General features: G+C 41.8%; 1 protein-coding gene across 3 annotated transcripts in view; it reads right to left on the reverse strand.

Moving 5' to 3' along the window:
• Mctp2 (multiple C2 and transmembrane domain containing 2) overlaps positions 1-25,962 on the reverse strand; it is a 223,919-nt gene that overhangs the window by 16,965 nt on the left and 180,992 nt on the right. For all 3 annotated transcript variants that reach the window (XM_075952326.1, XM_075952327.1, XM_075952328.1), the window contains one exon: positions 8,122-8,231. In XM_075952326.1, coding sequence (XP_075808441.1) covers positions 8,122-8,231 — 110 coding nt within the window. The remainder of the gene's footprint in view (positions 1-8,121; positions 8,232-25,962) is intronic.

The raw sequence follows: 25,962 nt of genomic DNA on the forward strand, positions 1-25,962 counted from the left end.
GGAAGGTAGAGAGCTTGAAATCAGAACATTTGACATCTTCCTGTTGATACAGTGCATGTTTCCATGTCAGCACATGTACCCACAATGCACTATGCACACATATTTGTAACCATATACACACGCCATAAATAAATACTCATGATTTCATCAATAATAATAAACTGCAAGTAGCTCACCCTCTCTTTCAGATGATTATCAATATTTTTTAAATCTTTGTCCATTGAGATGTATATTTTTATTTCTATATTAATTTTATAATATTTGCATAATATAATTAAAATTATGTGCAGTTCCTTCATATTAAGCAAATTTGTATACCTTTTGGAAAATCTAAAGGACATTGTTATTAGAGTTTAAGAGAAAAACATAATATATGTTAGGAGGAAATCCAGGCAACTACCAGTAAGAGAGATGAAGAAAATTCACTCATTATAAGTTCAGCATGGAATTTAAATAGTGTTAGCTTAATAAGACAATCATTAGATAGTCTCTTTCATCAGAGAGTCCTAGCTCTAAATCTTCATAAATCAGTGTAATCTTTATCCTTCATCAAGAAACTTCTCTTTCCATCAGACAGAGACCATTACAGTAGAAAAGCCCAACCACTCAAAATTTCGAGTCGCAGAATCCAGTCCCAATGGATACATCTAGAAAACCCTTCCACACTTATGCTCAGATAACACTGAGGAAGAGAGAGCAGAAAGACTTTAAGAGCTGGAAGAATAGGGAACTTGCTGTTGGGACGGTGTCTCCTAGAAATGTCAAAAACTACACTCATGAAATCTCACCATCATGTCTGCCTAAACATGAGATAATCAAGGCCTGCACAATAGTCATGCTAAAGTGGATGGAGGACAGCCCAGGAAGCCTCCGCCTACACAAGAACTAGAGGGAATTAAGGAGCACTGAGGGTGGGAGACATAGTCTTCGCTCGAGAAGACCACCCCAACTGGTTATTCAATACCAAATGTTCAACCCTGAAAACATAGACTAACGGATGACATTATATGAATCAAACAGGTTGCATTTATGAATATACATAGATGTACTTATACATATATACATGGATGCAATAAGTAACATAAAAGAAGGTCATGAATTTGAAAGCAAGAAAGGAGAATATGGGAGGATTTGGAAGGAAGAAAGGATAGGGGGAAATGATATAATTATAATTTAAAAAAATAAAAAAGTAATTAAAAATGAAAAACCACTACTAAAAGTGGAAATGGGTCATTGATGAGGAAAAAATCCTAAAAGCCAAGTTTTTATAGCTTTTAATATGACTTTTGACTCTCTTATACTAGACATTACCAATAAAGGTTTATTTTTTCCTTGCTGGTACTCAGTTTAGAAAAGTACATATGATCACTGACTTATAAGCCAACTAACTTGGGCTCTAGTCCAACTCTAATATTAAGGGATTGGGGGAGCTGATTTAACCAATCTGACTATGATATCCTCTCAGAGAAATAGTATTATTAATAGTATGTATATCACAGATATTTCTAAAATTAAACAACAATCTCATATTTTAGTAGCCAGTTACTTACTTGGTGTCTTAAATTTTAGCCTACATAGAAACCTTAAGTAAAAATATGCATCTTCTTTTTAAATTTGTTCTTGTTTTCCTTGTCAATTTGTAAATGTGGTAAGGCATCTTACTTTTATCTATTTTTTAATTTTTTGAGACATGGTATAATACCAGCCCAGAACTCAAACACAGTCCTAGCTGGCATCCAACTCATGGCCATCCCCCTGCCTTATTCTTGCCACTGTTGGGACTGTTCCACATGAGATGCAGCTCAGAGTGGAAAGAAATTAAAGAGCAGCCTTATCCAAGGACACACAGTCACTATATGAATGGCTACCAAAGCACCTAGAACTTACATTTTAGAAAATCATCTCTTTATTAGAAACAAAGAAATCTTTCAATAAAATGCATAATCCAAGAAACAGATAAGAAACAGGCAGATCTCTGAGTTCGAGGCCAACATCATCTACAGAATGAGCTCTAGGACAGTTAGGGCTACACAGAGACACCCTCTCTCAAAAATAAACAAACAACAATAACAAAAGTCAATGGTGGTGGTGGTGGTGATGCATAGTGGCCTGCAGGACAGAAAACTAACTAGCCACAGTATTAAACACACCTGTAATATCTTAGGCATGTGTATATCATAAAATCCAGCAATAAAGAGGCCAAAAGTATCACATATCTCTGTATTATATAGCACAGAGGGGGTTATTCCACGGTGGAGAGCTGGGCATACCATCTAAAAAAAAAAATCAACCACAAGACTTCATTACATTAGCAAAAAGAAATGAGCAGGTACATGAGTCATCCCCATGACTATGAAGAAAAAATGTTTGACAAAGTCAACTCACACGCACAATGAAACTGAGAGACAAGGAGGCACCACAGGAATACATCTTAATCTTGACAAAAATTTATAGCAGAAGTCTTCCCTCAGGGGGCACTGTTAAAAACTTTCAATGTGACATGGACAAAGCAATCTCCACCAAAGGCATTCTCATCAGTGTTGTAGCCATGAACAATGCTCCAAACCAAACTAAAAGACACAGAGATTGTCCTGAGAAGATGACACAGTTTCTCATATGATAGGTAGATCTAATAGAAAATCAAAACCCCTTTCAAACAAGAACTGCAGTAAAGAAACCTACCAAGGTTGTTAGAAATGAAGTCAGTGTAGGGAAATGTATTTGATTTCTAAACGCCAGGAAGAAACTGGTAGAAATAAGATATAATTATAAAGTATGACAAACAAATCAAGAACTTGAGAATCAATCTCTCCCACACTTAAGTGTCAAAACTCTAAGGTGGAAATGAAGATGGTCAGGAAAGATGGAGGAAACCACCAGTTTGTCTGATCCTAACATTTGTGTGTACCCATGGAAATTATGCATTGTGTTTGTATGTCAAAGGCCACAGTTCGGGTGGGAGTCTCCTACAGCACACCCCAGGTTGAATAACCTTGGTCAACACAGCTTTTCCATCTTGAAATCAAACCATTTTCACAGACCTGAGAAGTTTTCCTGAGTTGGGAGGTCTCCACATTCTTGTCATGGGCAGCGGCGGGGGGAGTGGGGAACTAACCTTCTTAACATAGTCTACAAATTTCAAGTCACTTAGCAAAAGTGATTAGGACACCAGCCAGTAAGGTGGGTGCAGACCTCTTCTGTGTTCCCACCCAAGCTGTGTTGGAGTGAATTCAGGACAAATTGAATGGTTACCTTTTTCCCTCAGGCTGGGACAAAGGAAGCCCTCAGACACCTCCCTCCTCTCTCAGTAACAAAACAACTGGCCACATGTTTCTGTAGATTTTTCTCTTACAGTGTGTCCAACAAGACGGCTCACTTAGCTTGGGCACTGCTCTCATGCCATCTTTCCAAATGTTCTTCTAGGCATTTGCCCTTTAGTTTCTGTACCTTTATCTTCTCTCGGGTAAACACAAAATGAGTAACTGCCATTCTGCTGAATTCTCTCGCTTCCAACTGCACGCAACTTGCTTTCTCAACAACACCACCTAGTAAGGACAATCGTACTTTATACGGGGGGGGGGGGGCAGCTACCTAGATCAGTGGTTCTCAACCTGTGTGCTGCAAGCCTTTGGGGACTGAATGAAAATTTCACATGGGTCACCTAAGGACCACCAGACAACATAGATATTTACATGATTCATAATAGTAGCAAAATTATAGTATGAAGTAGCAACGGAAATAATTTCATGGTTTGGTGTCACCACAACATGAGGAACTGTATTAAAGGGTCGCAGCATTAGGAAGGTTGAAAACTACTACTCCACACCTGCCACAGAAATGAGTCCCTATCTTATTAGGCTCCCTTAATCTTATCAACTCTTTGAAGCTTTACTTAGATGCTCAAGGACATGGAGTTGGAACCACAATCCACAAAGGAACATTTGGTATTCTCAGCTCTTCAAACTACAGCCTGTTCTCTAGGAGAGTGTAGTACTGACCATGAGTTTCAGTGTGCTGTGCACACACATTTAAAGTTGGCATATATTAGAAAACGTATTCAGAGAAGATAAGGCAGGAAGGATAAATACTGCTTCTCCCATGTGTAAACAGCGCTGGTGACAATCTTCTGGGCAGTAGCATGGAAGCCTTGCTCTAAGAGTTTCATGTAAAATGCTCCCTGTTGCCCCAAACTGGGTAGAAGTTTCCCGAGTTTGTAAGCACAGAACTACAATAGAATTCCAAGAGTGTGACACACGACATCCCACTTGAATGCCCAGCAGGGACTTTAAGGTCACTGTAATAATGAATAGGCAAAGAATTAATAGGAGTTGAGCCCGTTGAGCCTTCCTGTGTTGCAGCTGGGCACAAGAGTGCTCTGTTCATTGCCTGTAAACACGTTCCGGGCATGGCCACCACAGCTGTGCTAAGCACAGCTGCCCCTCAAAAGCACTGTAGAGATGGGAGCCTGCTTAAATCACTCTGCCCTCTTCTCCCATCAGACGCACTTCCTTTTCCACTGTCAGCGGCACAACAGCAACACTTGTGTTCTAGAGATGTCTAAGAATGAGACAGTTGTACCAAACACCATCTTCCTTCCCCAGCCGTGCCCCCACTCCACATCCTCTTGTCCTCCTGCCTCCCAGTATATTCTTCGCTCTTTTTTCTTGTTTTCAATGACCTTTCCTTCCTGTCCGCTCAAGGTCTTTTGGGATGCGCCTCATCTCTGGACACCATCACTTTTCTTCCTAGCCCTTGGACCCTTGTATCCCCTACCTCTTCCTGTATTTTCTCCAACAGTGGTTCTCAACCTGTAGTTGTGACCCCCCCCCCCCCCGAAGACCATCAGCAGAGGTATTTTGCTATAATGGTAGCAAAACCACAGTTGTAAAGTAGTAATGAAAATAATTTTATAGTTGGAGTCAGTTCAGCTTGTGGAACTGTATTAAAGGGTTGCCGCATTGGGAAGGCTGAGACCCACTACTCCACAGTGTTTGGATCTGGATCTACACACAGGGTGCCCATCTGTTGCAGCCCCCCACCCACCATTTGCTGGACTGCCTTCTCCCATTCCATGAGATGGCTTAGAAGCTTCTTCAGTCTTGCTTTCTAGCACATTCTAAGCCATCTTCTGTGCTCATCAAGCCTTCCCATAGTAGCAAGCCTCACTTTTATCTAGTAAAGATATACAATTATATTTGGCGATTACCGATTTTCTCCGTTACTGAAAAGAAAGCAATCCTTGGAGAGTGAAATTCCTGTACAACAGTAACAGACGTGGGTTCAAATCTGAGCTCTGAGGTTTATTAAGCATGATCCTGGATTACAAATTGAATTACTCTCTTCAGGCTGTACTAGCTGTTGGGAGCAGCAAGATCCCAGATCTTGAATTTCTTGAAATCCCCTGATCTGAGTGCCTACAGCTGCTCTGAGCACAAGACCTTCAGGAGTTCCTGATGGCAGGAGAGTGGTTTCTGGTGGGTTTGGCTGGGGCGTGGCTATCTCTATATAATCTGCCCCTGAACACAATAAAGGGGCATTCTTGGGGCTTTGGTACCAGTGTTAAAAGGTCTGTGTGTCAGTGCGTCTCTGCGTCTGTGTACTTCAACCTCCAGCCCCTTGCCCAAAGCTCGGTAACTGGGTAATAGCGCACTGTGCGCAGACACAGGGGTGCGGGGCACGGCACTAGCGAGGCTTACGAAGCTCTGCTAGAACTACCCCATTCAGCACTGGGCGAGTCTATAAATTCACTGTATAAATGGCTATGCACAGTGGTCGGCCAGCATGCCACCAGCTGCTGCTACTGTTAATCTGTACAGCCGCTATGTGCACCCTGTCATTCTTGGCAAGATAAGCCAATTGTCCACTCTCCTCATTGTATTGTACTATTCCATATGCTTTGCTTAAACATTTGTGGAGCTAATCTAAGGCATGATGTGTTAATCATGTGAAACCTCGGAAAATACATCAGCTAAGATGTCAACATGCATCAGCGCAAATCCTCACATGCTAATCCCTTTCTCTTAAAATATTAGGAACGACAAATACACCGCATAAATTTAATAAAACCCTGTCTATTTGAAAGGGTTTGTTTTTCAAATTTTACTATTCTTAATTATGTGCATGCGTGTGTTTGTATGTGCGTGGTTGTAGGTGTGTACAAGGGAGTGCAGGTGGCTGGTCCACAGGGGTCAGACATGTCAGAATCCCTGGCGCTGGAACTAAAAGCAGATGTTACCTACCTACTGTGTGTGGGTCCTGGGAATTGAACCTGGCTCCTCTGGAAGAGCTGCAAAGGCTTTAAACCACTGAGCCCTCTCTCCAGTTTCTGAACACTGCTTTGGACTTAGTTTTACCCAAACGTGTATTCAGCTAGATACACGGCTTATGCTTGCAATTGCAGTACTCTGTAGGCTGAGGCAGGAGAGTTGCTGTGAATAACAGGCTCACTTGGACTGCATAGTCACGTCTGGCTAGCCTGGGTTACATAGTAAGCTTCAGTTCCACCAGTGCTACAGAGAGAGGATGTGTCAACAAAGCAGCAAGAACAGGAAAATTTACTGCCCTGATAGTCCAATGTTATTCCCTGGCAATGACTTTGAACTTCTAACTGCAAACAAACGGTATTCAGAGAAGACATTTCTCTGATATTAGCCATCACTTGGGATTTATCTGAATTTTTATGCAGAAACTTCCGCAGGGTATTTAACACTAGTTGAAATTTCTTTACTTCTACAATTTCAAAACTAGCACCTTCTTGAGGCAATTAGAATGGATTACACAGACATGACCAATAGGAAAAACAGTGAATTACATAACATAGATGCTACGGTTCTGGATCAGAGATGGAACAAAATCTATTTATAAACTACAGAAAACAGTAAATATTAATGCCATACCAGATAAAGACGCCCTTATACACATAAATACTACATAAAATAAAACAGAAAAAGTGGATCCTATCCTTATCTGAGCCTACATTAGAAGAGTGAAGCCCTTCAGCCAAAAAGTATATGATAGAACATGAAGGGCTGGATTTGAGGGATATATTCTGGATTTGAGGCAATGCATCCTGTCCCCCACCCCTCTCTCTTTTTCTCTTTCTTCTGGCTTGTTTTTTTGCTTTTGTTTGTTTTTGCTTGCTTTGATAAAGAAAATATTATGGGGCACGTATTGTACCATTCATTTAAATAACAATAGTAAGTAACAGAGTAACTGTGTCTTATTATAGTACACTTGGCCTTCTAGGGTGAAGGATATTCTCTCTGACATGTTAAAGAAAGTCCTCACCCTAACCCCGAGATATCCATGGAGGCGGTGAGGTAATTTCAAGTCACTCCACCTACGATACTACTAGCTGTGTACCATTTTTGGAGAAGTAAGAAAATGTATTCTAATGTTTACTGGATTCCGGGATTCAGATTTCAAAACCCATCAGAGCATATTTGCTCCTGTCTGATTTCTGAATAAGTTGAAACGGGGCATTGTTAATAGCTGTGCTCAGAGAGACAGAGGCAGCACACACAGGGACTGCATGGATCTGCACCAGGTCCTCTGCATATATATGATGGCTTTCTGTTCAATGTTTTCTTGGGATTCCTGAGTGTGCAAATGAGAGGGTCTCTAATTCTTGTGTCTTCTCTTGGGATCTTTTCCTCCTGTGGGTTCATTCTTTCCTGTTGGTTCAATGTGATAGCTTCTGTTTTATCTTATTCTATTTTAGTGTGTCATGTTTGGTTAACTCTCAGAAGCCTGTTCTTTACAAAGGACTGAAAGAAAGGGCACACATCCAAGAAGGAGTAGAGATGGGGAGAAAGTGAGAGGAGCAGAGGAAGGGGAAACTGCAATCAGGATACATTATGTGAGAAAGGATTATTTTCAATAACAGGGGAAAATAGTTGTGCTCAGACAACAGCGTAAACTGAGTCATTTCTTCACCCCAGTTCTGAAGTGCCCTGCGTCTGAGAAGCTGCCACACCCAAAGGACAAGGCAGACAAAGTCACACCAGTTTGTGTGATGTCATTACTTTCCACATCATTTACCAGATCCCATGCCCTCCCTCCCCCACTGTCCTGTGGGTGCCAGGTCTAGTTTATACGCCACCGCGCATGTGCAGAACTTACTTCTTAATCCTTTCTCCGAAGGAAGCAACTTCCTCCAAGATGTTCTGGACAGTGGAAACAATATCTTGTACCATATAGATTCTCTCAATTAATCCCCTTTTCTCAGATTCCTAGGAAACACAAAAAGCAAGATGTATATTAGCTACTTAAAACCAAAACAAAACAGTTATTTATAGAGACCAGCCACAGTTTCTAAAACTGATTATTTGTTCCAAGATATAAAGGCCAGTTAGTTCCCTCTTTTAGTTACTCTCACTCCCACTGTGAGATCCAGCCAGCTCTTATGATCCAGAGATGATAAGAGAGGGTCTGTGCCACCAGATACTTCAGGTCCCTGCAGAGAATTCTACAACCACTTTAGCATGGCCAGCTGGTGTCCCCTCTGTCCTTTGGGTATCTAAAGTAAGCCCTCCTCTATGACAGTGCTGCAGACATGCACTGCAGTAAGAGAGGACCCTTTGGAGGGACACACAATGCATTTCTGAGTACTGTGACTGCTTGTGCAAACTCTTACATTTTAACCTTGTTTCTAACACACTGCAGACTTCAGGAAAATGCCTGTTGTCCTTGGGCAACTATGTCAGAAACAGAGCAGTGTTGGGAGACCTGTTAAAGACAGCAGGACTGCATAGGCCTGTTCTCACAGCTGCACTGTGATTTCTTCATGAAGTTGGAATACTACATAAGCTTATCTTCCTCAGTTTTCAATTCTTTATGCAAAATGGGATTCTGTTGTCTGACTGTCACCTCTAACTTGTATATAGAAGATCTTCAATATATTTTACTATGCTCAGAAGCTGTAACACTATAAATACAGTTTAATGATCACTCAAATGCCCAAGGAAGGGAAATTCCTACATTGATATTTGTACACTATTTCTTCCCTTCTTCCCTACTATAGTCACACAGCCTATTACAGTTGCTATATACAGCAAGGGTCTCTAGAAAACTTTTTCACTGAGAATGTTACTCGGGTTAGGGCTATGATAAACCACCACGTAGGCGATCAGTAGGGTAACGCTCCTATGATATTCTCTATGCTAGAAAGAAAGGAAGAAAGGAAGGAAGGAAGGAAGGAAGACAAACTCATTTTCATCTTCCATTTCTGCCTCATTTAAATGAGGTCATGAACAGAATGAGGAAGCAAGCACCCTGTGTGATGGTCGCAGGTATGTACAATAGGGCAGGTATGTACAATCCACTCACTTGTTACAGTAGTCTCTACCCCACCCTTTTGTGCAGAAGGAAACATCAAGGTTATTGCTTCTTCCTGCAATGGCAACTTTGCGGGACAGTTTCCCTCTCTACCTTAATTTTGGCTCTTTTTCCACTTATTTTTATTCTTTAAGCAGTTTGTGCTAAAAGTCAGACCTGCTGCTAAGGCAACCTCATTCATACTCAGCAACCCACAATGACCTCAGAATAGGCACAATAGTCAAAAACCCATCTCTGTCTGCTGCAGAAGACCCAAGTTTACAAAGGAGTGTTTCAAGGCTCTGGAGAGCTTCACCCAAAGGGCAAAGGAGCTTCCCCTTGCAGCAGCATTGGCTTTAGGAAAAAACACTTTCTTACAAAATGACTCCAATTTCTGAGTGACTCAATTTCCTAAGAAATGTCCCATTTTTATTGCTTGTTTTTTTTTCCTTACTACAAAACAACCAAAATGTAAGGTTCTGTTTAGGAAGAAAGTGTTAATTAGCACACCAAACTAATGAACAATTGTGACAGCACCCTTTCAGTTTTCAAATGAATTTGACATTTTGCTGTGAGTATTTGCTGTCCATGGATAAGAATCAGACTTTGCATATTGTTTTATGAGTCAGAGTAATCAAAATCCTATATTTTCATTTTGATTACAGTAACCAAATTATGAAATGATTTCATTTTAATTTCATAATGTGTAGTTTCAAAGCAAAAATATATAGTGTGTGTACATTAAAAGGAAAAAAGTCTTCATGTTGATTATGTATTTCAAAATGACACATGAAGAATGGTCATTAACAGTCCAAACTCTCAAATACACTCAATAAATACACTTTATCTGTGGCTCTACTTTCATCTTCTATCATCATGGGATACACATTCTAAGAGGTTTCATCTTCTCATTTCCAAGATCCAGAAAGATGTTCTTAGCTATCTTCAAAGGTGAACTTCACGGCCATTAAATTGAAATATTAATTGACACCACTGCCGATAAAATTGAGGCTTTCTTAGCAAGAGCTTAGGTACCCTGAAGACTCACAAGCATGACAGGTGGAACATAGTCTCAGTTCTGTACCATAATATCAAACTTATACACCCAGGGTATATTTCATACCCATCGCTATGAATGTTGTCTCTTAAGCATTTGTAAAGGCAGTGCCTCCCATGAGATATTTGCTTATCTGACTATTTCATAGAATTTGTTCCGAACGACCAATGGGTTCACTATTTTCCCCATTTCTGGATATATTTTATGTTCAAATATTTTTATCATAATTTGAATTAAAGCATGGTTACCAAGTACTTGGCCATTTTCTCTCATCCATGGTGTAATATAGCCAGAAAGACCCACCAAAGGTATCAGTATTTCCTGTTACCAGGATCATGAACAACATAGGCCTTTCTATGAAAATATAGCCCTGGATATTTTGTTATAACAATACCAAGCAATCTAAAATATAGCCAGCATACCAACAACTGCCTTTAGGAATATATTATCACACCCTGTCTATTTATTAACTATATACCTCTGTATCATTCTTATTTAAATACCAAAGTGCATTATCCAAGTTTTTTGAAGTGCAGAATTATTCAATATAATAGATGAAATAAAACCTTCTATTCCTGTATTCGAGCTATTTTTCCAACATATTATCAATGGCATGAATTAAATTCTTAATATATTCAACATATATTTATATGTAGATATATAACTTCTTAGTCCTCCTGCTAACCATTCTGAATTGGCAGTTTGGAGATTTTATGTCTTTTATAGCCCTGGTGACAATCATGGCATGGTAGGCTGTGGACAATGAGGCAGAGGAATGGGGTGGATTTCCACCAGTCCCTGAGACAAAAAGGGGCTGGCATTTTGTTCTCCCAGTGATCATTCACAGCCTTACCTTGAGGAATAGTTAGTTCCAGCCCCTGGAAAGAGTCAGGGATGGATAATTTCTGCTTTTCTTCTAGGTTTAACCTACTGTTTGTCTTTGAGAAGTTTACTACCCAAACATGCATTTCAAAGGATACTAATAATGACTGTTGAAAAAAAATCTAAAATACGTAAGCAGCTTGCTGCAGATTGTTTTAATGTAAATATTAATTACAATGTTTAGCTCTACAATGGAGGCTATTAATAAATGGAAGTTTTTTGGGAAAACAGGAACATATGATATATTGTTTTCATCTGAAATATATTGGTATAGAAAGGGATCAGTTCTTCCCATTCACTGAGATGGGGATGCATGTCTTCATGAATTCCCATACCCTCTACAGAATCCCTGCACAAGGCATTTGATGTTCATATATGATACAGGATATGTCCAGCTGAAGGACGCATCCTCACAGTTAGGGTCAAGGATAACTTCTGTTCTATGAATGGCTCTGGTGGTCTTTTGAAAGGTTCCTCTGTGTTGATCAAGGCATACTAGCCTCTACCCCACAGTAAGGTGGTATTTGTATTTTCATAGTTATATATGTGATTAGCATCATCCACCCCCACCAATTGTGCTGTTCCCTGGTGGAACATATTATATCAGCAGATAAGACCAGCTTCCTCTATCTGACTGCATTCTCAGGATCCGCAAGATTGCAGCAGGGACTGACTCCTCAGGGCTAAGATGCTTTCTTGGTGGAGAAATGGGTGGATCCAGAGAAAGGGCAGGGCCTCGGGTGTGCAATAATGTCAAAGTACTATTGACACTGACCTCGAAAATGGACAAGCTCACAGACATCTAGTAAAGTTCTAGGCATCATAAATGCACGAAAATGAAAAGTCCAATTCAAATTCCATGGGATTAGAGAAGCCTCCTCGGGGTGCCTGTCTACACTGACTGCTGCCTGTCTGCCTACATCATGCCATGCTTCCACCCTTAGTTATCCGGTAACACACCTACTCATTTCCTGCAAGTCTGAAGCTATCTTTGAAGTCACGAATCTGCCAATGTCACACAGCTACCTACCAACACTCGTCCTACTTCCTGGAGACAGTAAGGAGTTTGTTTACAAACAGGTGCCAGTGGACTTAAACCAGGGCTGGCAACTGCTAAGAATGTGTTACTCCATAGAAGAAGTGTCATATGTTTTAGGTGGCCTTTCTTTTTAAAATAAAATCATTTATTTATTTATTTATTCATTCATTCATTCATTCGTCCTACATTCCAGCTGCAGTTTCCCCTCCCTCCTATCTTCCCAGTTCCCTCCCTGCAAAGCCCCTTCTGGTCCCATTCAATACACTACTCCATTTCTGTTTTGGAAAGATCAGGTGTCCCATAAGTATCAACAAAACACAGCATATCAAGCTGAAAAGACTAAGCACCTCCCCACGTATTAAGGCTGGGCAAGACAACCCAGGATATATAGGGTCCCAAAAGCCAGTAAGAGAGTCAGAAACGACCCATGTTCCCATTGTCAGGAGTCCCACAAAAGGACCAAGCTACACAACTGTAACATATATACAAGTGGCCTTTTTAAAAGTATCCATTTATCTGATATTTGTTCTTTCTGCCAGTTGCTCTCTCTGCGCCTATGGATTTCTATTCCCTCTATTTGCCATACAATACATCATTCTGAGAGAATGGCTCTTGCTAACTTTGCCTTTCTTGCATTTTCCCTGGGATTTTCTTGGGCGGCTTTCATGAGAATGCATATGATTTGATACCATTTAAAAATATTTTTGGAGAAATTTTCATTCCATTTTCATCTAAGAAGCTGATAGGTAATCCATGACTTAGATCAGTAGAAGAATATTTAGATAAAATATAAAATAATGCTCCTAAGACATATGAATTCAATAGACCTTCACAGTCTGGAAACCCACTCATCTTTATAGTAGCCAACATTTTGCTCACTTGCTACACTGCAAATTATGTCCAATAAGTTAGATCAATTTTACAGTTTTAAAAGTAATATCTATCTATATAACAATGCACACAAAACCTTTAGTACTATTTGAATTTTTAGGAAAACAAAGGTGTATCTCTGAATAACCATCTATGGAGTTGGGGAGAAGTGGGTGCTTCTCTGGTCCTGCCATGGAAGAGCTTTGCCGTACATGAACTCACTTGGCTTGTGAAGACAGAATGCATGAGCCGAGTGATTTGTATAGCAAACAGGCTCTTGGGCTCACAGTTCCATGGCTGGAAGATTCCAATAGCATGGCACCAGCATTCTGGTGAACTTCCTCTGGTATCACAACATTACAGAGAAACAGAAAAGGACACGGACATTTGCAAAAGGGGCCAAGCATATACTTTTGTTGTATGATAGGGCATCTCTTGGGTATATTCCCAAGAGTGGTATGTTCATGGCAGCATTGTTTGTAATAGCCAGAACCTGGAAACAACCTAGATGCCCTTCAGTGGAAGAATGGATGAAGAAAGTGTGGAATATATACATATTAGAGTACTACTCAGCAGTAAAAAACAATGACTTCTTGAATTTTGCATACAAATAGATGGAAATAGAAAACACTATCCTGAGTAAGGTAAGCCAGACCCAAAAAGAAGAACATGGGATGTACTCACTCATAATTGGCTTCTAACCATTAATAAAGGACATTGAGCCTATAATTCGTGATCCTTGAGAAACTAAATAAGAGGGTGAACCCAAAGAAAAACATATCGTCATCCTCCTGGATATTAACCTTCATCAGGCAATAAAAGGAGACAGAGACAGAGACCCAATTTGGAGCACCAGACTGAAATCCCAAGGTCCAAATCAGGAGCAGAAGGAGAGAGAGCACGAGCAAGGAACTCAGGACCACGAGGGATGCACCCACATACTGAGACAATGGGGATGATCTATTGGGAACTCAACAAAACCAGATGGACTGGGTCTGAATAAGCATGGGATAAAACCGGACTCGCTGAACATAGCAGACAATGAGGACTGCTGAGAAGTCAAGAACAATGGCACTGGGTTTTGATCCTACTGCACCTACTGGCTTTTTTTAGGCAGCTTGGATGCTCACCTTACTAGACCTGGAAGGAGGTGGGAGGTTCTTGGACTTCTCACAGGGCAGGGAACCCTCACTGCTCTTTGGGCTGATGAGGGAGGGGGACTTGACTGGGAGATGGGGAGGGAAATGGGAGGTGGTGGCGGGGAGGAGGCAGAAATCTTTAATAAATAAATTAATTAATTAAAAAAGGGGGGCCCAAACATGCAGGGTGCTTGACATTGTAACAATCCCTTTCAGGGGCAAATGCTTTCTTCGGCAAGACCAGCACTAATCCTCTTCTTTGGTCTGGTGCCTGACATAGTTACAACTCATTTGCCTTGCTTCTACTCCAGCCGCTAAGGACCAGAACCCCAACCCCAAGGAGTCAGATTCACTACAGCGGTGAACACGATGACATTTACCACGGAGTCTTGGTTGTGGTTCTGAAAACTGAAACTCATATCTGCGTGGCCCTGACTGCAGTGGGAGGCAGGGCTCAGAAGTCTTAGCTGCTTTTCTATGGCTGTGACAAAACACCATGACCGAAAGCAGCTTGAAGAAGAAAGGGCGTATGTCTTATAGGTTATAGTCCATCACATTGGAAACCCAGGGCAGGAACTCAAGGCCGGAACGGAAGCAGACGCCATGGAAGGACACTGCTTATAGCTTAGTCAACCTGCTTTCTTATACATCTGAGGTCTAAAACCCAAGAATGGCACGCACCATCTACAGTGGGCTGAATCCTCCCACAACAACCATTCATCAGAAAGTGCCCCACAACCTTGTCTACACACCAATCTTGTGGGCTTATTGTCTCAATTAAGATCTCCTTTCCCCAGATAAGCCTCGTTTGCATAATGTTGACAAAATCCAACCTGGAAAGAAACTTTATCACATATGTAAATTGCCCAGGACAGAAATGAACAGGAAGCCCTTCCCTTCTATAGGCAAAAAGACAAAAGATGAACAGCCTTTTGTCTAGCTTCGAGGATACAGGGGTTGATTTAGGTTTCTTAAGAAAGGCTGTTCTGGAGCAAGTCTGTTCATGTCGCCCCGATGCTCGGAGAGATCGTCTAGCAGCTGGATGTGCATCCCGCTGGCTTTATTTACACATCTCAGATTGAACCAGGGAATGTGGTGATAACAGTTTAGCAGCCACAACATTGCATCTGCCGCCGACACCACGCGGCCCGCAAAGAGGAAGAAGGATTCATTCAGAAAGACAGACAGAGGCTGCGCGCCTCTAGTCCTCTCGCCACAGAGGCTCCCGACTCATACAGAGAACTGTGTGCAGAAAAAGAGTGTTGACCACCGGCGTGGCTGCACAAATGAACAAGATGATTGCAACTGACCGCATAGCCACAGCAGGTCTTCTCTCTGATTATAAACCTGTAAAAGGATGGAGGCCTAAGTGAAATCCTCATGACTGAGGGTCTCCTTGATGTGCGAGCACCTGTCGTCAATAACATCGTAGGCAAAAAAAAAAAAAAAGGAGGACTTCAAATCCAGAATCCAATTTTACAAGGTTTCTTTTTTGCCATATGTGTGCACGTGGAACATGCATGTTTGTGTGCATGTTCCCACATGTGGGTATGTGGTGAGGGAGAATGAAAGCAGAGGCCAGGAGGCTGATGTCATTAACTTTATCATTCTCTATCTTATGCATTAGGCACGCTTTCTCAATTGAGCCCAAGACTTGCTGTATGGCTAGTTTAGGTGGCCAGCTTGTTCTTGTGATCCCGTTTCTATCCCCTTGTGGAGGGGGCATTATAAGAGGGCAGATGTACCCTTCTGTTGTCATATGGGGGCTGGGGATTTGAACTCCTCATGCTTGAGTAATTAGTGACCACAGCCATGCCTACCCATGGCTCCAGCACACCAGTTTCTGATTTGTGTAATGCATTGTCAGAATGAGTGACGACGCTGACAGCGAGTCAAAACCATGACGAGCTCCAGCTCTTAAAGGTGCTTAACCTGTAAAGCTGGTGCAAAATCAGCATCTTTTAATTGTGCATTTGTTTCTAGGCACCAGAAGGTTTGAGTCTTTGGCTGAGTTTTGAAGAGAGTTGAATTAAAACTCAATAACGTACCCATGGCATAACATAGCTGCTCACTCTTTTAAAGCAAGCAAAATACCAGGAGTACATCATGTGAGTTTCCCTTCCTTAAGGCCTTGCTGCCTACCCTGTGTCTCCAGTGAACACAGCTCTGTAGGTGCAATGAAGGGCTTGGAGCCTCTGGGAGAGAATTAACACCATCGGAATGAATTTACAACGGAGAATTCATTATATAGTCAGTATGTTACTTTAAATCTTTCCTGCTTGTTCTGATTTACAAATATCCTTCATTTCTCTATTAATTATCTAAGCAAAACCAGGGAGCTATCCCTGAAAATTGACCCTGTCAGAAAAAAATACTTTTGACATGCTTAAAATTTGAGTAGTACTTATCAAAGAATGCTTACTAACCCCAAAGGATCAAGGCAAAAATTTTATCCCCAAATCCTCCCAGCTAATGTCAGGCACCCAGATGAAAGACGTTAAACTGGAACTTTAGACAAGAGGAAGGCATTGTCTGTTTTAATTCATTGACTATTAGAAGCCTGTAATTTCAAAATTTGAATGATCATCATTAGAAATTGATTGAGTAGCATTTAGTATGGAAAAAAATCTTAACATCTGTGCTAACGAGGATCAGGAAGCAGTATTTCTGCTACATGAGATAAAAAATTGTTCCCTGGGAACCCTAGCTTCACAAACGAGGGACTGAGTTCAGGATTTAGCTCCGTGAGGCATGTTCATGTGCACAGGTAGACACAATATCATGGTGTATGTTATTAAATTGAGTGGGGGAAGGCGCCTAGAAGTCCATGGGCAAGCTCACTTGGAGCACACAACTGTGGAAACCAAAATGATCCTGTTTCAAACTGAGTAGAAGGCAAGGGCCAACACCCAAGATTGTTCTCTGATGTTTATAAGTGTCTTGTGGCGATACATCAATCATTCTCATAAGCATGCATGCACAAAGGTAGTGTTAGATTTATCTATTCTTATTTTATATGTAGGGTGTTTTACCCACATCTATGTCTGTGCACCACATCGGAATCTCCTGTGCCGGAGTTACATACAGGCATTGCAAACTGTCAAGTGGATGCAGGGCTTGATCCCACTGAGTCCTCTGAAAGAGAAAGTGGTGCTCTTAACCACTAAGCCATCTCCTGTTGCAAGGGAGAGGGCCGCTTGTTCGTCCCGGCTGCCCAGCTAGCTTAGCCCCAAAATAACCACACAGAAACTGTTTATTAAATTACTGCTTGGCCTATTAGTTCTAACATCTTATTGGCTAATCCTTACACCTTGATTTAGCCCATTTCTATTAATCTATGTATAGCCACGTGGCAGTGGTTTACCAGGAAAGATTTGGCATGTCTGATTCTGGTGGCTCCATGGTGTGTCTCTCCTTGACTCTGCTTTCTTCCTCCCAGAATTTAATACTGTCTTCCCTGACTACCTAAGTTCTGCCCTATCAACTAGGCCAAAGCAGTTTCTTTATTCATTAACCAATGAAAGCAACACATGAACAGAAGGACCTCCTACACCAATCTCCCCAGCCCCAAAGATTATGTTTTAATAGGAAGAGAAGGCAATATATGCTCTTTCTGGAAAGTGCTTTGTCTCGAGTACATTTTCATCTTTGAGAAATGAACACAAAGCTGTTCGAGTTTGAATCAATACTGATATTTTCCTGTTTTATTCCACTTCAACCATCTGATCTTGAGAAAATGCTCTGCCTCGGTGTTTATGGAGATGTGCTTTCACCTGAAACAGGAGTCTGGTCGGGTGTAAAGAGAAAGGATGGGAAAAGGAAAGAGCACAATCCCCAACATCCTGAGAAAGATACTGGAAACACACAGCTCAGAGGGAGCCAGTGGTCCTTCACTTTTGGGTCTCAAAGGCTGGGTGGACTAATGGTTCCATGACAACGCGTCTGGGCCAGCTGATGAATAAATGTTGCCGCAAAGCAAAGAGGACCTGTGGCTTCTGGAGCTGGAGCTGCTGCCAGATAGAATGCACAATCAATGGTGGTTTCTGGCTTTGCTGCATAGATCCCTTAACTTCCTCCTAGTTAGGAGAGGGAGGGGACTACTGGGCAAGATGTTCATCTGATTAAGAACAGTAAAAAGTAGAGCCGGGACTAAGGTACTTGTCATCCTAGTATGAGAATGTTGGATTGGGCCCCTGAAACAATCCTAAAAGGCCAGATATGACAGCACTCATTGGAAAGGATTTAGCAAGGTGAGACGGCAGAGAGATCCCTGAAGCTTATTGGTTGGCACACCTATCTGAAAAGATGAGAGTGGATAGAAAAGACAGCTGATGATGACCTCTGAACTCCACACTCACGTGTGCACATACCCACAAGAGTAAGTATATAATACACAATACACAGCGATTTAAAAAGCTAAAGGTAATTCTTATACACGAAAACTCCACACAAACATCAGCTCCTATTAGCAAGCCTGATTCCCTCAACATTTCCTCCCAACTGCCTCAGCTGCGCCCAAACTTTGTGCAAGGGTGACTCTTGTCAAACTCTGGTTTCCGTGGGAGCACCTGTGAGACCATGACCTTTCTGTTCACAGGGAAAAAAATGAGCAAATGCTGCTGCTGTTGCTCTGGTGTGGAATGAAAGAAAGAATGAAAAGGAAGGAAGGAAGGAAGGAAGGAAGGAAGGAAGGAAGGAAGGAAGGAAGGAAGGAAGGAAGGAAGGCATGCTTATGACCATTTCTAAACAGTGTAGCACAGTTTACAAATAAGATTTTGACCAGAGTGTCTGGGTTTGAATAGCACTGTGAATTTGACTGAGAAATCTCAGATGCATTCATTTCTCTTAAACAAGGTTTGTTAATTGATGCCTGGGGAAATTGATTGTCAGTGGAGTAAGTATTCTGAGTGCTGAATGTGTTAAAGGTCACAGAGGAACATAATGCCTGAACACTATAACGTTACTAATATTTCCAGGAGTCTGAATATTTAAATGTCGTACCATCTTGTATTATGTTAATGCTGTTACAGTCATTTCGTGATGAATTATTTACTTTTCTAGTAGGAAAAAATGCGGTGATGCTATTTTCTATCAATTGTTTTGTGAAATGTCAGTTATCTTTTTTTTTTTTTTTTTTTTTTTTTTTGGTTTTGGAGCCTGTCCTGGAACTAGCTCTTGTAGACAAGGCTGGTCTCGAACTCACAGAGATCTGCCTGCCTCTGCCTCCCGAGTGCTGGGATTAAAGGCGTGCGCCACCACCGCCCGGCTGTCAGTTATCTTATAAAGTATCTCAGATGCATCTTGTAAACTTGGTGGATAGTTGTGTTACAGGATGAAACGACGGGCTTCATTGGGAAAGACAAGGGCAACCATTACTATCCCCACCCCCAAAATGAGTAAGAAATGTTGATCCCTCCAAGCTTTGATGGTTAGTTTCAAATTCAAGGCAACACAGCCAGCCTCAACATGATTAAGAACAATAAACAAAACCGCAATTAAGAAACAGAGAAAGTGTTTTTAGGGAGTGGAGGCAGGAAAGGCAGAGAAAGGATGGAAATAAAAGGGTACCAGAATGCATAGTTTACTAGTGTGAGGTCAGGAAAGAACAAATGGCCAGTGGATAACCAGGATACAATGTCCAGTTTGTTCTATCATGGCTTCATGGAATGATTTTAGACAGTGGGAAAGTAAACAACTTGATGTAGCACCGACTACGGAAAAGGCAGAACTCTGGACTCTAGGCTTTTAAATAGCAATGTTACTTAATAGCAGTGTAGAAGACTTGTGAAATTTACAGCCTGGTGTGTCTTGCTTCATGTTGTTTGAAAGCACATACCAAGAACAACATTTACAGTGGGTGTTTTAAAATATCTTCAAGTACCAAGCACACTGCTCAGTGTCATAACAAGCGTGATACCCAGATAATGATCCCAGGACCAGGTGAAGATTATTTTTGTCTGACTTCAGAAGCAAATGAAGTTGCAACACTTTGCAGAATAAAGATTGGGTTTTCAAAAAAGGAAATAAATATGAGACAATTTGTTAAGGCAGCAAGAGAACTCAGGAATTTGCCTTCTTGTAATTCCAAACATACATACACTGGTCCTTAACAATTGTAACCCATTCTCCTACTAAAAGCTTAAAGGAACACAGTTGTAGAAACCCTAGCGGTAAAATCACCGCATCAATAAAGAGCACGTTAAATCCAGTTATCAGAGCTTAGATCAGACTGGCCATTTGCATTACTGCCCAGAAATTTCCATAAACAGGTTCTCCACAGCGCATCCTCCACATAGGTTGTACTTGTTCTGAAACTATGTGCACACATGTGTACACACGATTGCACGCCTAAAGCTAACTGTTCAAAGAAGCTTACTGGAATTTTGCTTTTCTTAACAACACCATACTCTGTCATTAACAACTGGCACTGTGTCTCCTATAATTAACAAAAACACCGATTGACCTACATGGTGTGTGTGTGTGTGTGTGTGTGTGTGTGTATGAGAGAGAGAGAGAGAGAGTTGTACACGCGAGCTGCTGTTGCTATTTATTTTCTTAAGAAGATAACAAAATAAACAAAACCCCTCCTTCTGATAGACTGTAAGACAGACTCTCCATGGCCAACAGTATTCTTAGGTTAAGGGAACAAAGGATTCACTTCATTAGGAATTAATTTCAGTGGCATTGGGCACCGCACCAAAGTCTTCTGCAGGCTAACTTGGGAGGAAACTCCCAAATACATACCACATGTGCAGATCTGTTTGGAAGATAGAAAGGCATCTTAAATGCTGACAGTGACAGCGACAGCTTAAGACAGGGTGGCATTCTATGTTTTTTGTTTGTTTTGGTTTGGGTTTTGGTTTTCAAGACAGGGTTTTTCTGTAGCTTTGAAGCCTGTCCTGGAACTAGCTCCTGTACACCAGGCTGGCCTCGAACTCACAGAGATCCACCTGCCTCTGCCTTTCAAGTACTGGGATTAAAGGCGTGCGCCACTACCTACTGGCAGCATTCTAGGTTTTCAGGGATTTATATTCTAATGTGTTTGTGTATATGTCTGAGTGTATGTGTGCATCTCACATGTATGTAGGTAGCCACAGAGACTATAAGAGGGTTGTAGGTCACCTGGAACTGAACTTACAAGTGTGCCACCTGATGTGGGTGCTGGAAACTAAACCCATGACCCCTGCAAGAGCACTAAATGCTTTTTACCACTGGGGCACCTCTCACGACTTAGCATGCCAAGTTTTTTAAACAGAAATGGGATAAATAATGCTCATTCTTCCTTTTTCAATATAGAACACCCCTCAATGACTACTTAGGCACTTCTTGCTTAAAGAAACATATCCATTATCTTTTATTTTTTTATCCATAACTGATATAAACAGATGGATTTCTTTTCTCACAAACACTGACCAGCATCTGTGACGTTATCAGTGACCCTGAAAGAAGAAGTCAGTCAAGTCCCCTGACAGTCTAACTATACAAAAACTAGCCTACACCATGACCATCAGAGGAGGCTTTCTTCTGAGAGCAAGAAGCAAGGTCTTTTGTTTTTTAATTTTTATTACATTCTATTATGCTTTCTTCTTCCTGATGCTAATGGTAAATGCTGGAATAGTCTATGTGACTGTTGGCCTGACACAGGAAAGAAACTCTCTGGAAAGTATTTATACCTTCAGCCATGAAAACAAGATATTATTGTCTTACATGACCTTTCATAAGTATGGGATACGACAGCATTTTACACAGTCATTTCTTGGTTCATGCTTCAATTACTGACCTTTACTGTGTACAAAATTAATGCAATTTTCATTGTAGTTCATCCGTACAAATAAGGTTCACATGAGGGATTCCACATAGCAAATCTAATAAAAATAGAAAATGCTAACTGATTGTTGTTGGCTGAACTCGGTCATTATCTGTTTGTTCTCGGGTCCCTAGAAAACTCGACTTGCAATAAGCAATTTCTTACATGGACCATCTGGGATAAGAAAGAAGGATTTGTCTTTCTTCAACGTTTAGCCTGTGTGCTTCATTTCTTAAAAAGCCCCAAATCTAGTTACCTGCAAGATCCATGTGCTATCACAAGAGAAAAGAAGGCAGAATTGTGGCCGCCAATCTGGTTTCTAACACAGATGACTGCACTGTGCTGTTAACAAATATAAGGAGCCAGAGGCTACAGTGATGTCGTTTTTCTGACCACCTCTATTCCGGACAATAAAAGTTTGACAGACCCCAGACCATGCATGTCTTGGTCTGTAAGTCAGAGAGAGGCAGAAGATGGGAGTACATTCATCCCCTGAAGAAGTAGGGCCAAGGGGCCCAGGCAGCCTATCTTCGTCTGTCACCTGTGATGGTGTTTTCTGGGAAAAGGAACTGTAGATAAAGGTGTGCTACTCTCAGGATAGATGGGTAGGGTAAGGAATAGCTTCCCTCCCTTCTGCTTGTTCGGGGAATGGTTGTGTGTTATAATTCGTTTGTGATTCCTCTTGGATTGGGTATGAGACACATCCCAAAAGCATGTTCTGTCATGTCTAACATGCAGCAGAAGCCATGGGAGTCTGTGAAGAGGACCATTCAACCATCCCCTGGTGGGGAGTGACAATGTCACTGCCTGGTCAGGTCCCAAACAAGCACATGATGGTCCGCAGAGAAGAAATGACACACGGAGACACACATGTGGAATGTGCCCTCATAATGTTGAACTTGAAGCTTAACAAATCTAGTTACAAATCCCCGATAGAAGTGTGCTGGCTAGTTTCATATGAACCGGACACATGTAGGAGTCATTTGGGAAAGGAGGACTTCAATTGAGAAAATGGCCCCAGCAGATGGGCCAGCGGGTCAGTCCATAGGACATGCTGTTGGTTGGTAATGGATATAGGGGGGTCCATCTCACTGAGTGGGGCTCCAGCCCTGGGTTGGTGGGCCTAGGTTCTATGAGAGAGCAGCTGAAATAGGCTTGAGGAACAAGCTAGAACGCAGCATTTCACCATGACCTCTCTATCGGTTCCTGCCTCCGGGTTCCCACTCTGCTGGAGTTCCGGCACTGATTTTTCTCAGTGACAGAGTTTGCTATAAAGGAAAGAAATGAAATAAACCCTCTCCTCCCCAAGTTGCTGTTGGTCATGATGTTTTATTGCAGCCATAGAAACACTAAAGGCAAGAAGCAAGTTTGACATGATATGGGCGGAGACTAAAAATATGCCAGACTCCCTAGCGACAAGAAAGGTGTGTTTATCAGAAAGGCCATAGATAGCTATTTTTGGTTTTCATTTTAGGTTTTTGTTTTACAAAGTTATATAAAAGCATAAAACTATGGAAACAAAATACCATGGTTATGACCAAGCTAGGAAAAGAACATACCACGATACCTTATTAGAAATCTCAGAACTGAATATACCCTGGAGTGAGGACAGCCCCACTGCCCACTCTTCCCACACACGACAGGTTGATAAAACCATTGTGTGTTGGTCCTCACTAGGTCCTGGCCCATCTCTGTGGATGCCACTTTTAGATGCTTTCTGTTGTCATCCTTGCCCAGAAAGATTTGAAACAGCACATATTGCTCCATCTCCCGAACCCCGGGCATCTCTAGGAAGGGATCACATTCTGGGTTAGACTCTAGATTGGACTGTGTTGCCTGAAAGACTGTTGGAGAAGGCATACGAGCCATTCTCTTTATCAGTGTAGCTGCTTCTACTTGCAGAAGAGCCCTGTGGTCAGGCCTATTAGCTGCTAGCGTTCACTTACAGAAGGAAGTACCAGAGAGGTCACCAGACCCTCACTCGAGGGTCTAGCCACTCCCTGCCACCCCCTCCCAGTCAGGTGTACGTGATTATGCTCTATTTTCACACAGCCTCGTGGTCTCTGGAGATCTCAGGGTGCATAGACTGTAGAAGGGGAGTTGTAGGGGGACTCCATCTACGCAGCTTTGGGGAACTTCTCATGTATGCTTGGGTGAGACTTTTTCATGGTGCAGCTGCTTTGGGGTCACTTCTGCTCCTGCAGGTAATCTGTCTCCCACGTTCTCTACTGAGCACCGTAAACCCACTGGCGTCACAGGTCTGACCGGGGCAAAAGTGTGCCTTGGTTTTTCCATGGTGCCTTATCACAAGTGAAAAGCCTTTTTTAATATCTGCCAGGTGGAAGAGTTCATACAATAATTTTTCATTCTGTGTTTTATGTGTTTTGTTGATGATTGCTTGACACAGTATCCTCCACTCTGTACCTCAGGCTGTTCTTAGCAATCCTCCTGCCTCAGCCTCCCAAGCACTGGAAGTACACTTAGGTCCATTTCCTCCTGTTGGAAGGTTGTCTTTAGGTGGTATGTTAAAGATATCCTGTTACTACTGTCACTAGGGGGGAAATGTGGTCCTCTTTCAAAGGTGGCACATTTAAACAGATTTGGAAGAAACAAAATCTGCTTCACATTTAAGCTTTGGCTTTCAAAAGATTTAATTTTTGCCTAGTGCGATATTGAGATATAATAAGAAATACATATTTTGTCATAGGTCCTGGCTGTTGGCCAGACTTGAAACTCCCCTGCTTTGCTAAGCAATAGGAGCAACAGGAACGTGTTCCGTTGTATTTGGTTTTGTCTTTGGTTCCTGAAACAGGAACCAAAGAACAGGACCTCAAAAGGTGGAAGGAGTCCACTTTGCTGTGACGAACAAGCTCCTCTTGGACACACTGAATTTAAGTGTGGTGTCCTCAAAAGACAAGGGGAGCTTCCTGCCATGGGAACCAGGCATCTGATGAGGAACCATGGCCGGAATTTGCAGGAGCCTCCTCCCAAGCTCCTGACCCTCCAGAAGAAGACAGTCTCCTCTATCACCGGAGGTCACTAACTTAATCAATCTCATGTTGATAGAGACACCTCATGCACATGATAATAGAAACACAAAGCAGTGTCAGGAGGCTTCTGGGTAGGCTAACGTATAGAATTCCTGGGCCTAGGGTGAGCATAGATGCTCTGCTCTGCCCCAGGCTTGTCCCCATGCCTCTCTTCTATTTGGTTGTTCCCAAGTTGACTAACGCATAATAAGTCAGTAAAGGGAAGTATTTCCCCATGTTTTGTGAGCAGTTCTAGAAACTTATTAAATCTCAGGGGTGGGTTATGGGAACCCCAATTTACAGCTGGTCATCAGAAGTACAAGGGGCCAGCCTTGCAAGTGGCTTCAGATAAGTTTCAAATAACCACCTGTAATTTTCGTTGGCAAAGCATCCCTCCATGATCTGAGATTGGTCTTCACCTATTATTCAATGGTTTGATCATTCAAAAGCCATTCGAATCAACTAATCGATAATTATTAAAGAAGTTTATATTGCTATCATCTCTATTCTGGAAAAAAAGGAGATTTATTTTTTTAAAATATATTGTGCTTTACTCATTCATGTCTTTAATAATGCTCACCTTCAGACAACAGATAAGATTCAATCTGTAATATACTCATTTGCTTCAAATGGGCAAAACCATCTGGTCCCCTCAATTAACTGTAAGGATCTGGTGTCACAGAGCCAGTCTTTGAAATAATGTCTGTTCGGCAGGCATTTATATCATACACTTGCTCTTTGGGTTCTTTTTTCTGCCCTTTTGTCCTCCACCAGCCTCCTCCAAGCCACCGCCACGGCCCCGCACATGCCCAGGTTTTACGGAA

The sequence above is a fragment of the Microtus pennsylvanicus genome, chromosome 18 (genome assembly GCF_037038515.1).
Source record: "Microtus pennsylvanicus isolate mMicPen1 chromosome 18, mMicPen1.hap1, whole genome shotgun sequence".
Taxonomy (NCBI): Eukaryota; Metazoa; Chordata; class Mammalia; order Rodentia; family Cricetidae; genus Microtus; species Microtus pennsylvanicus.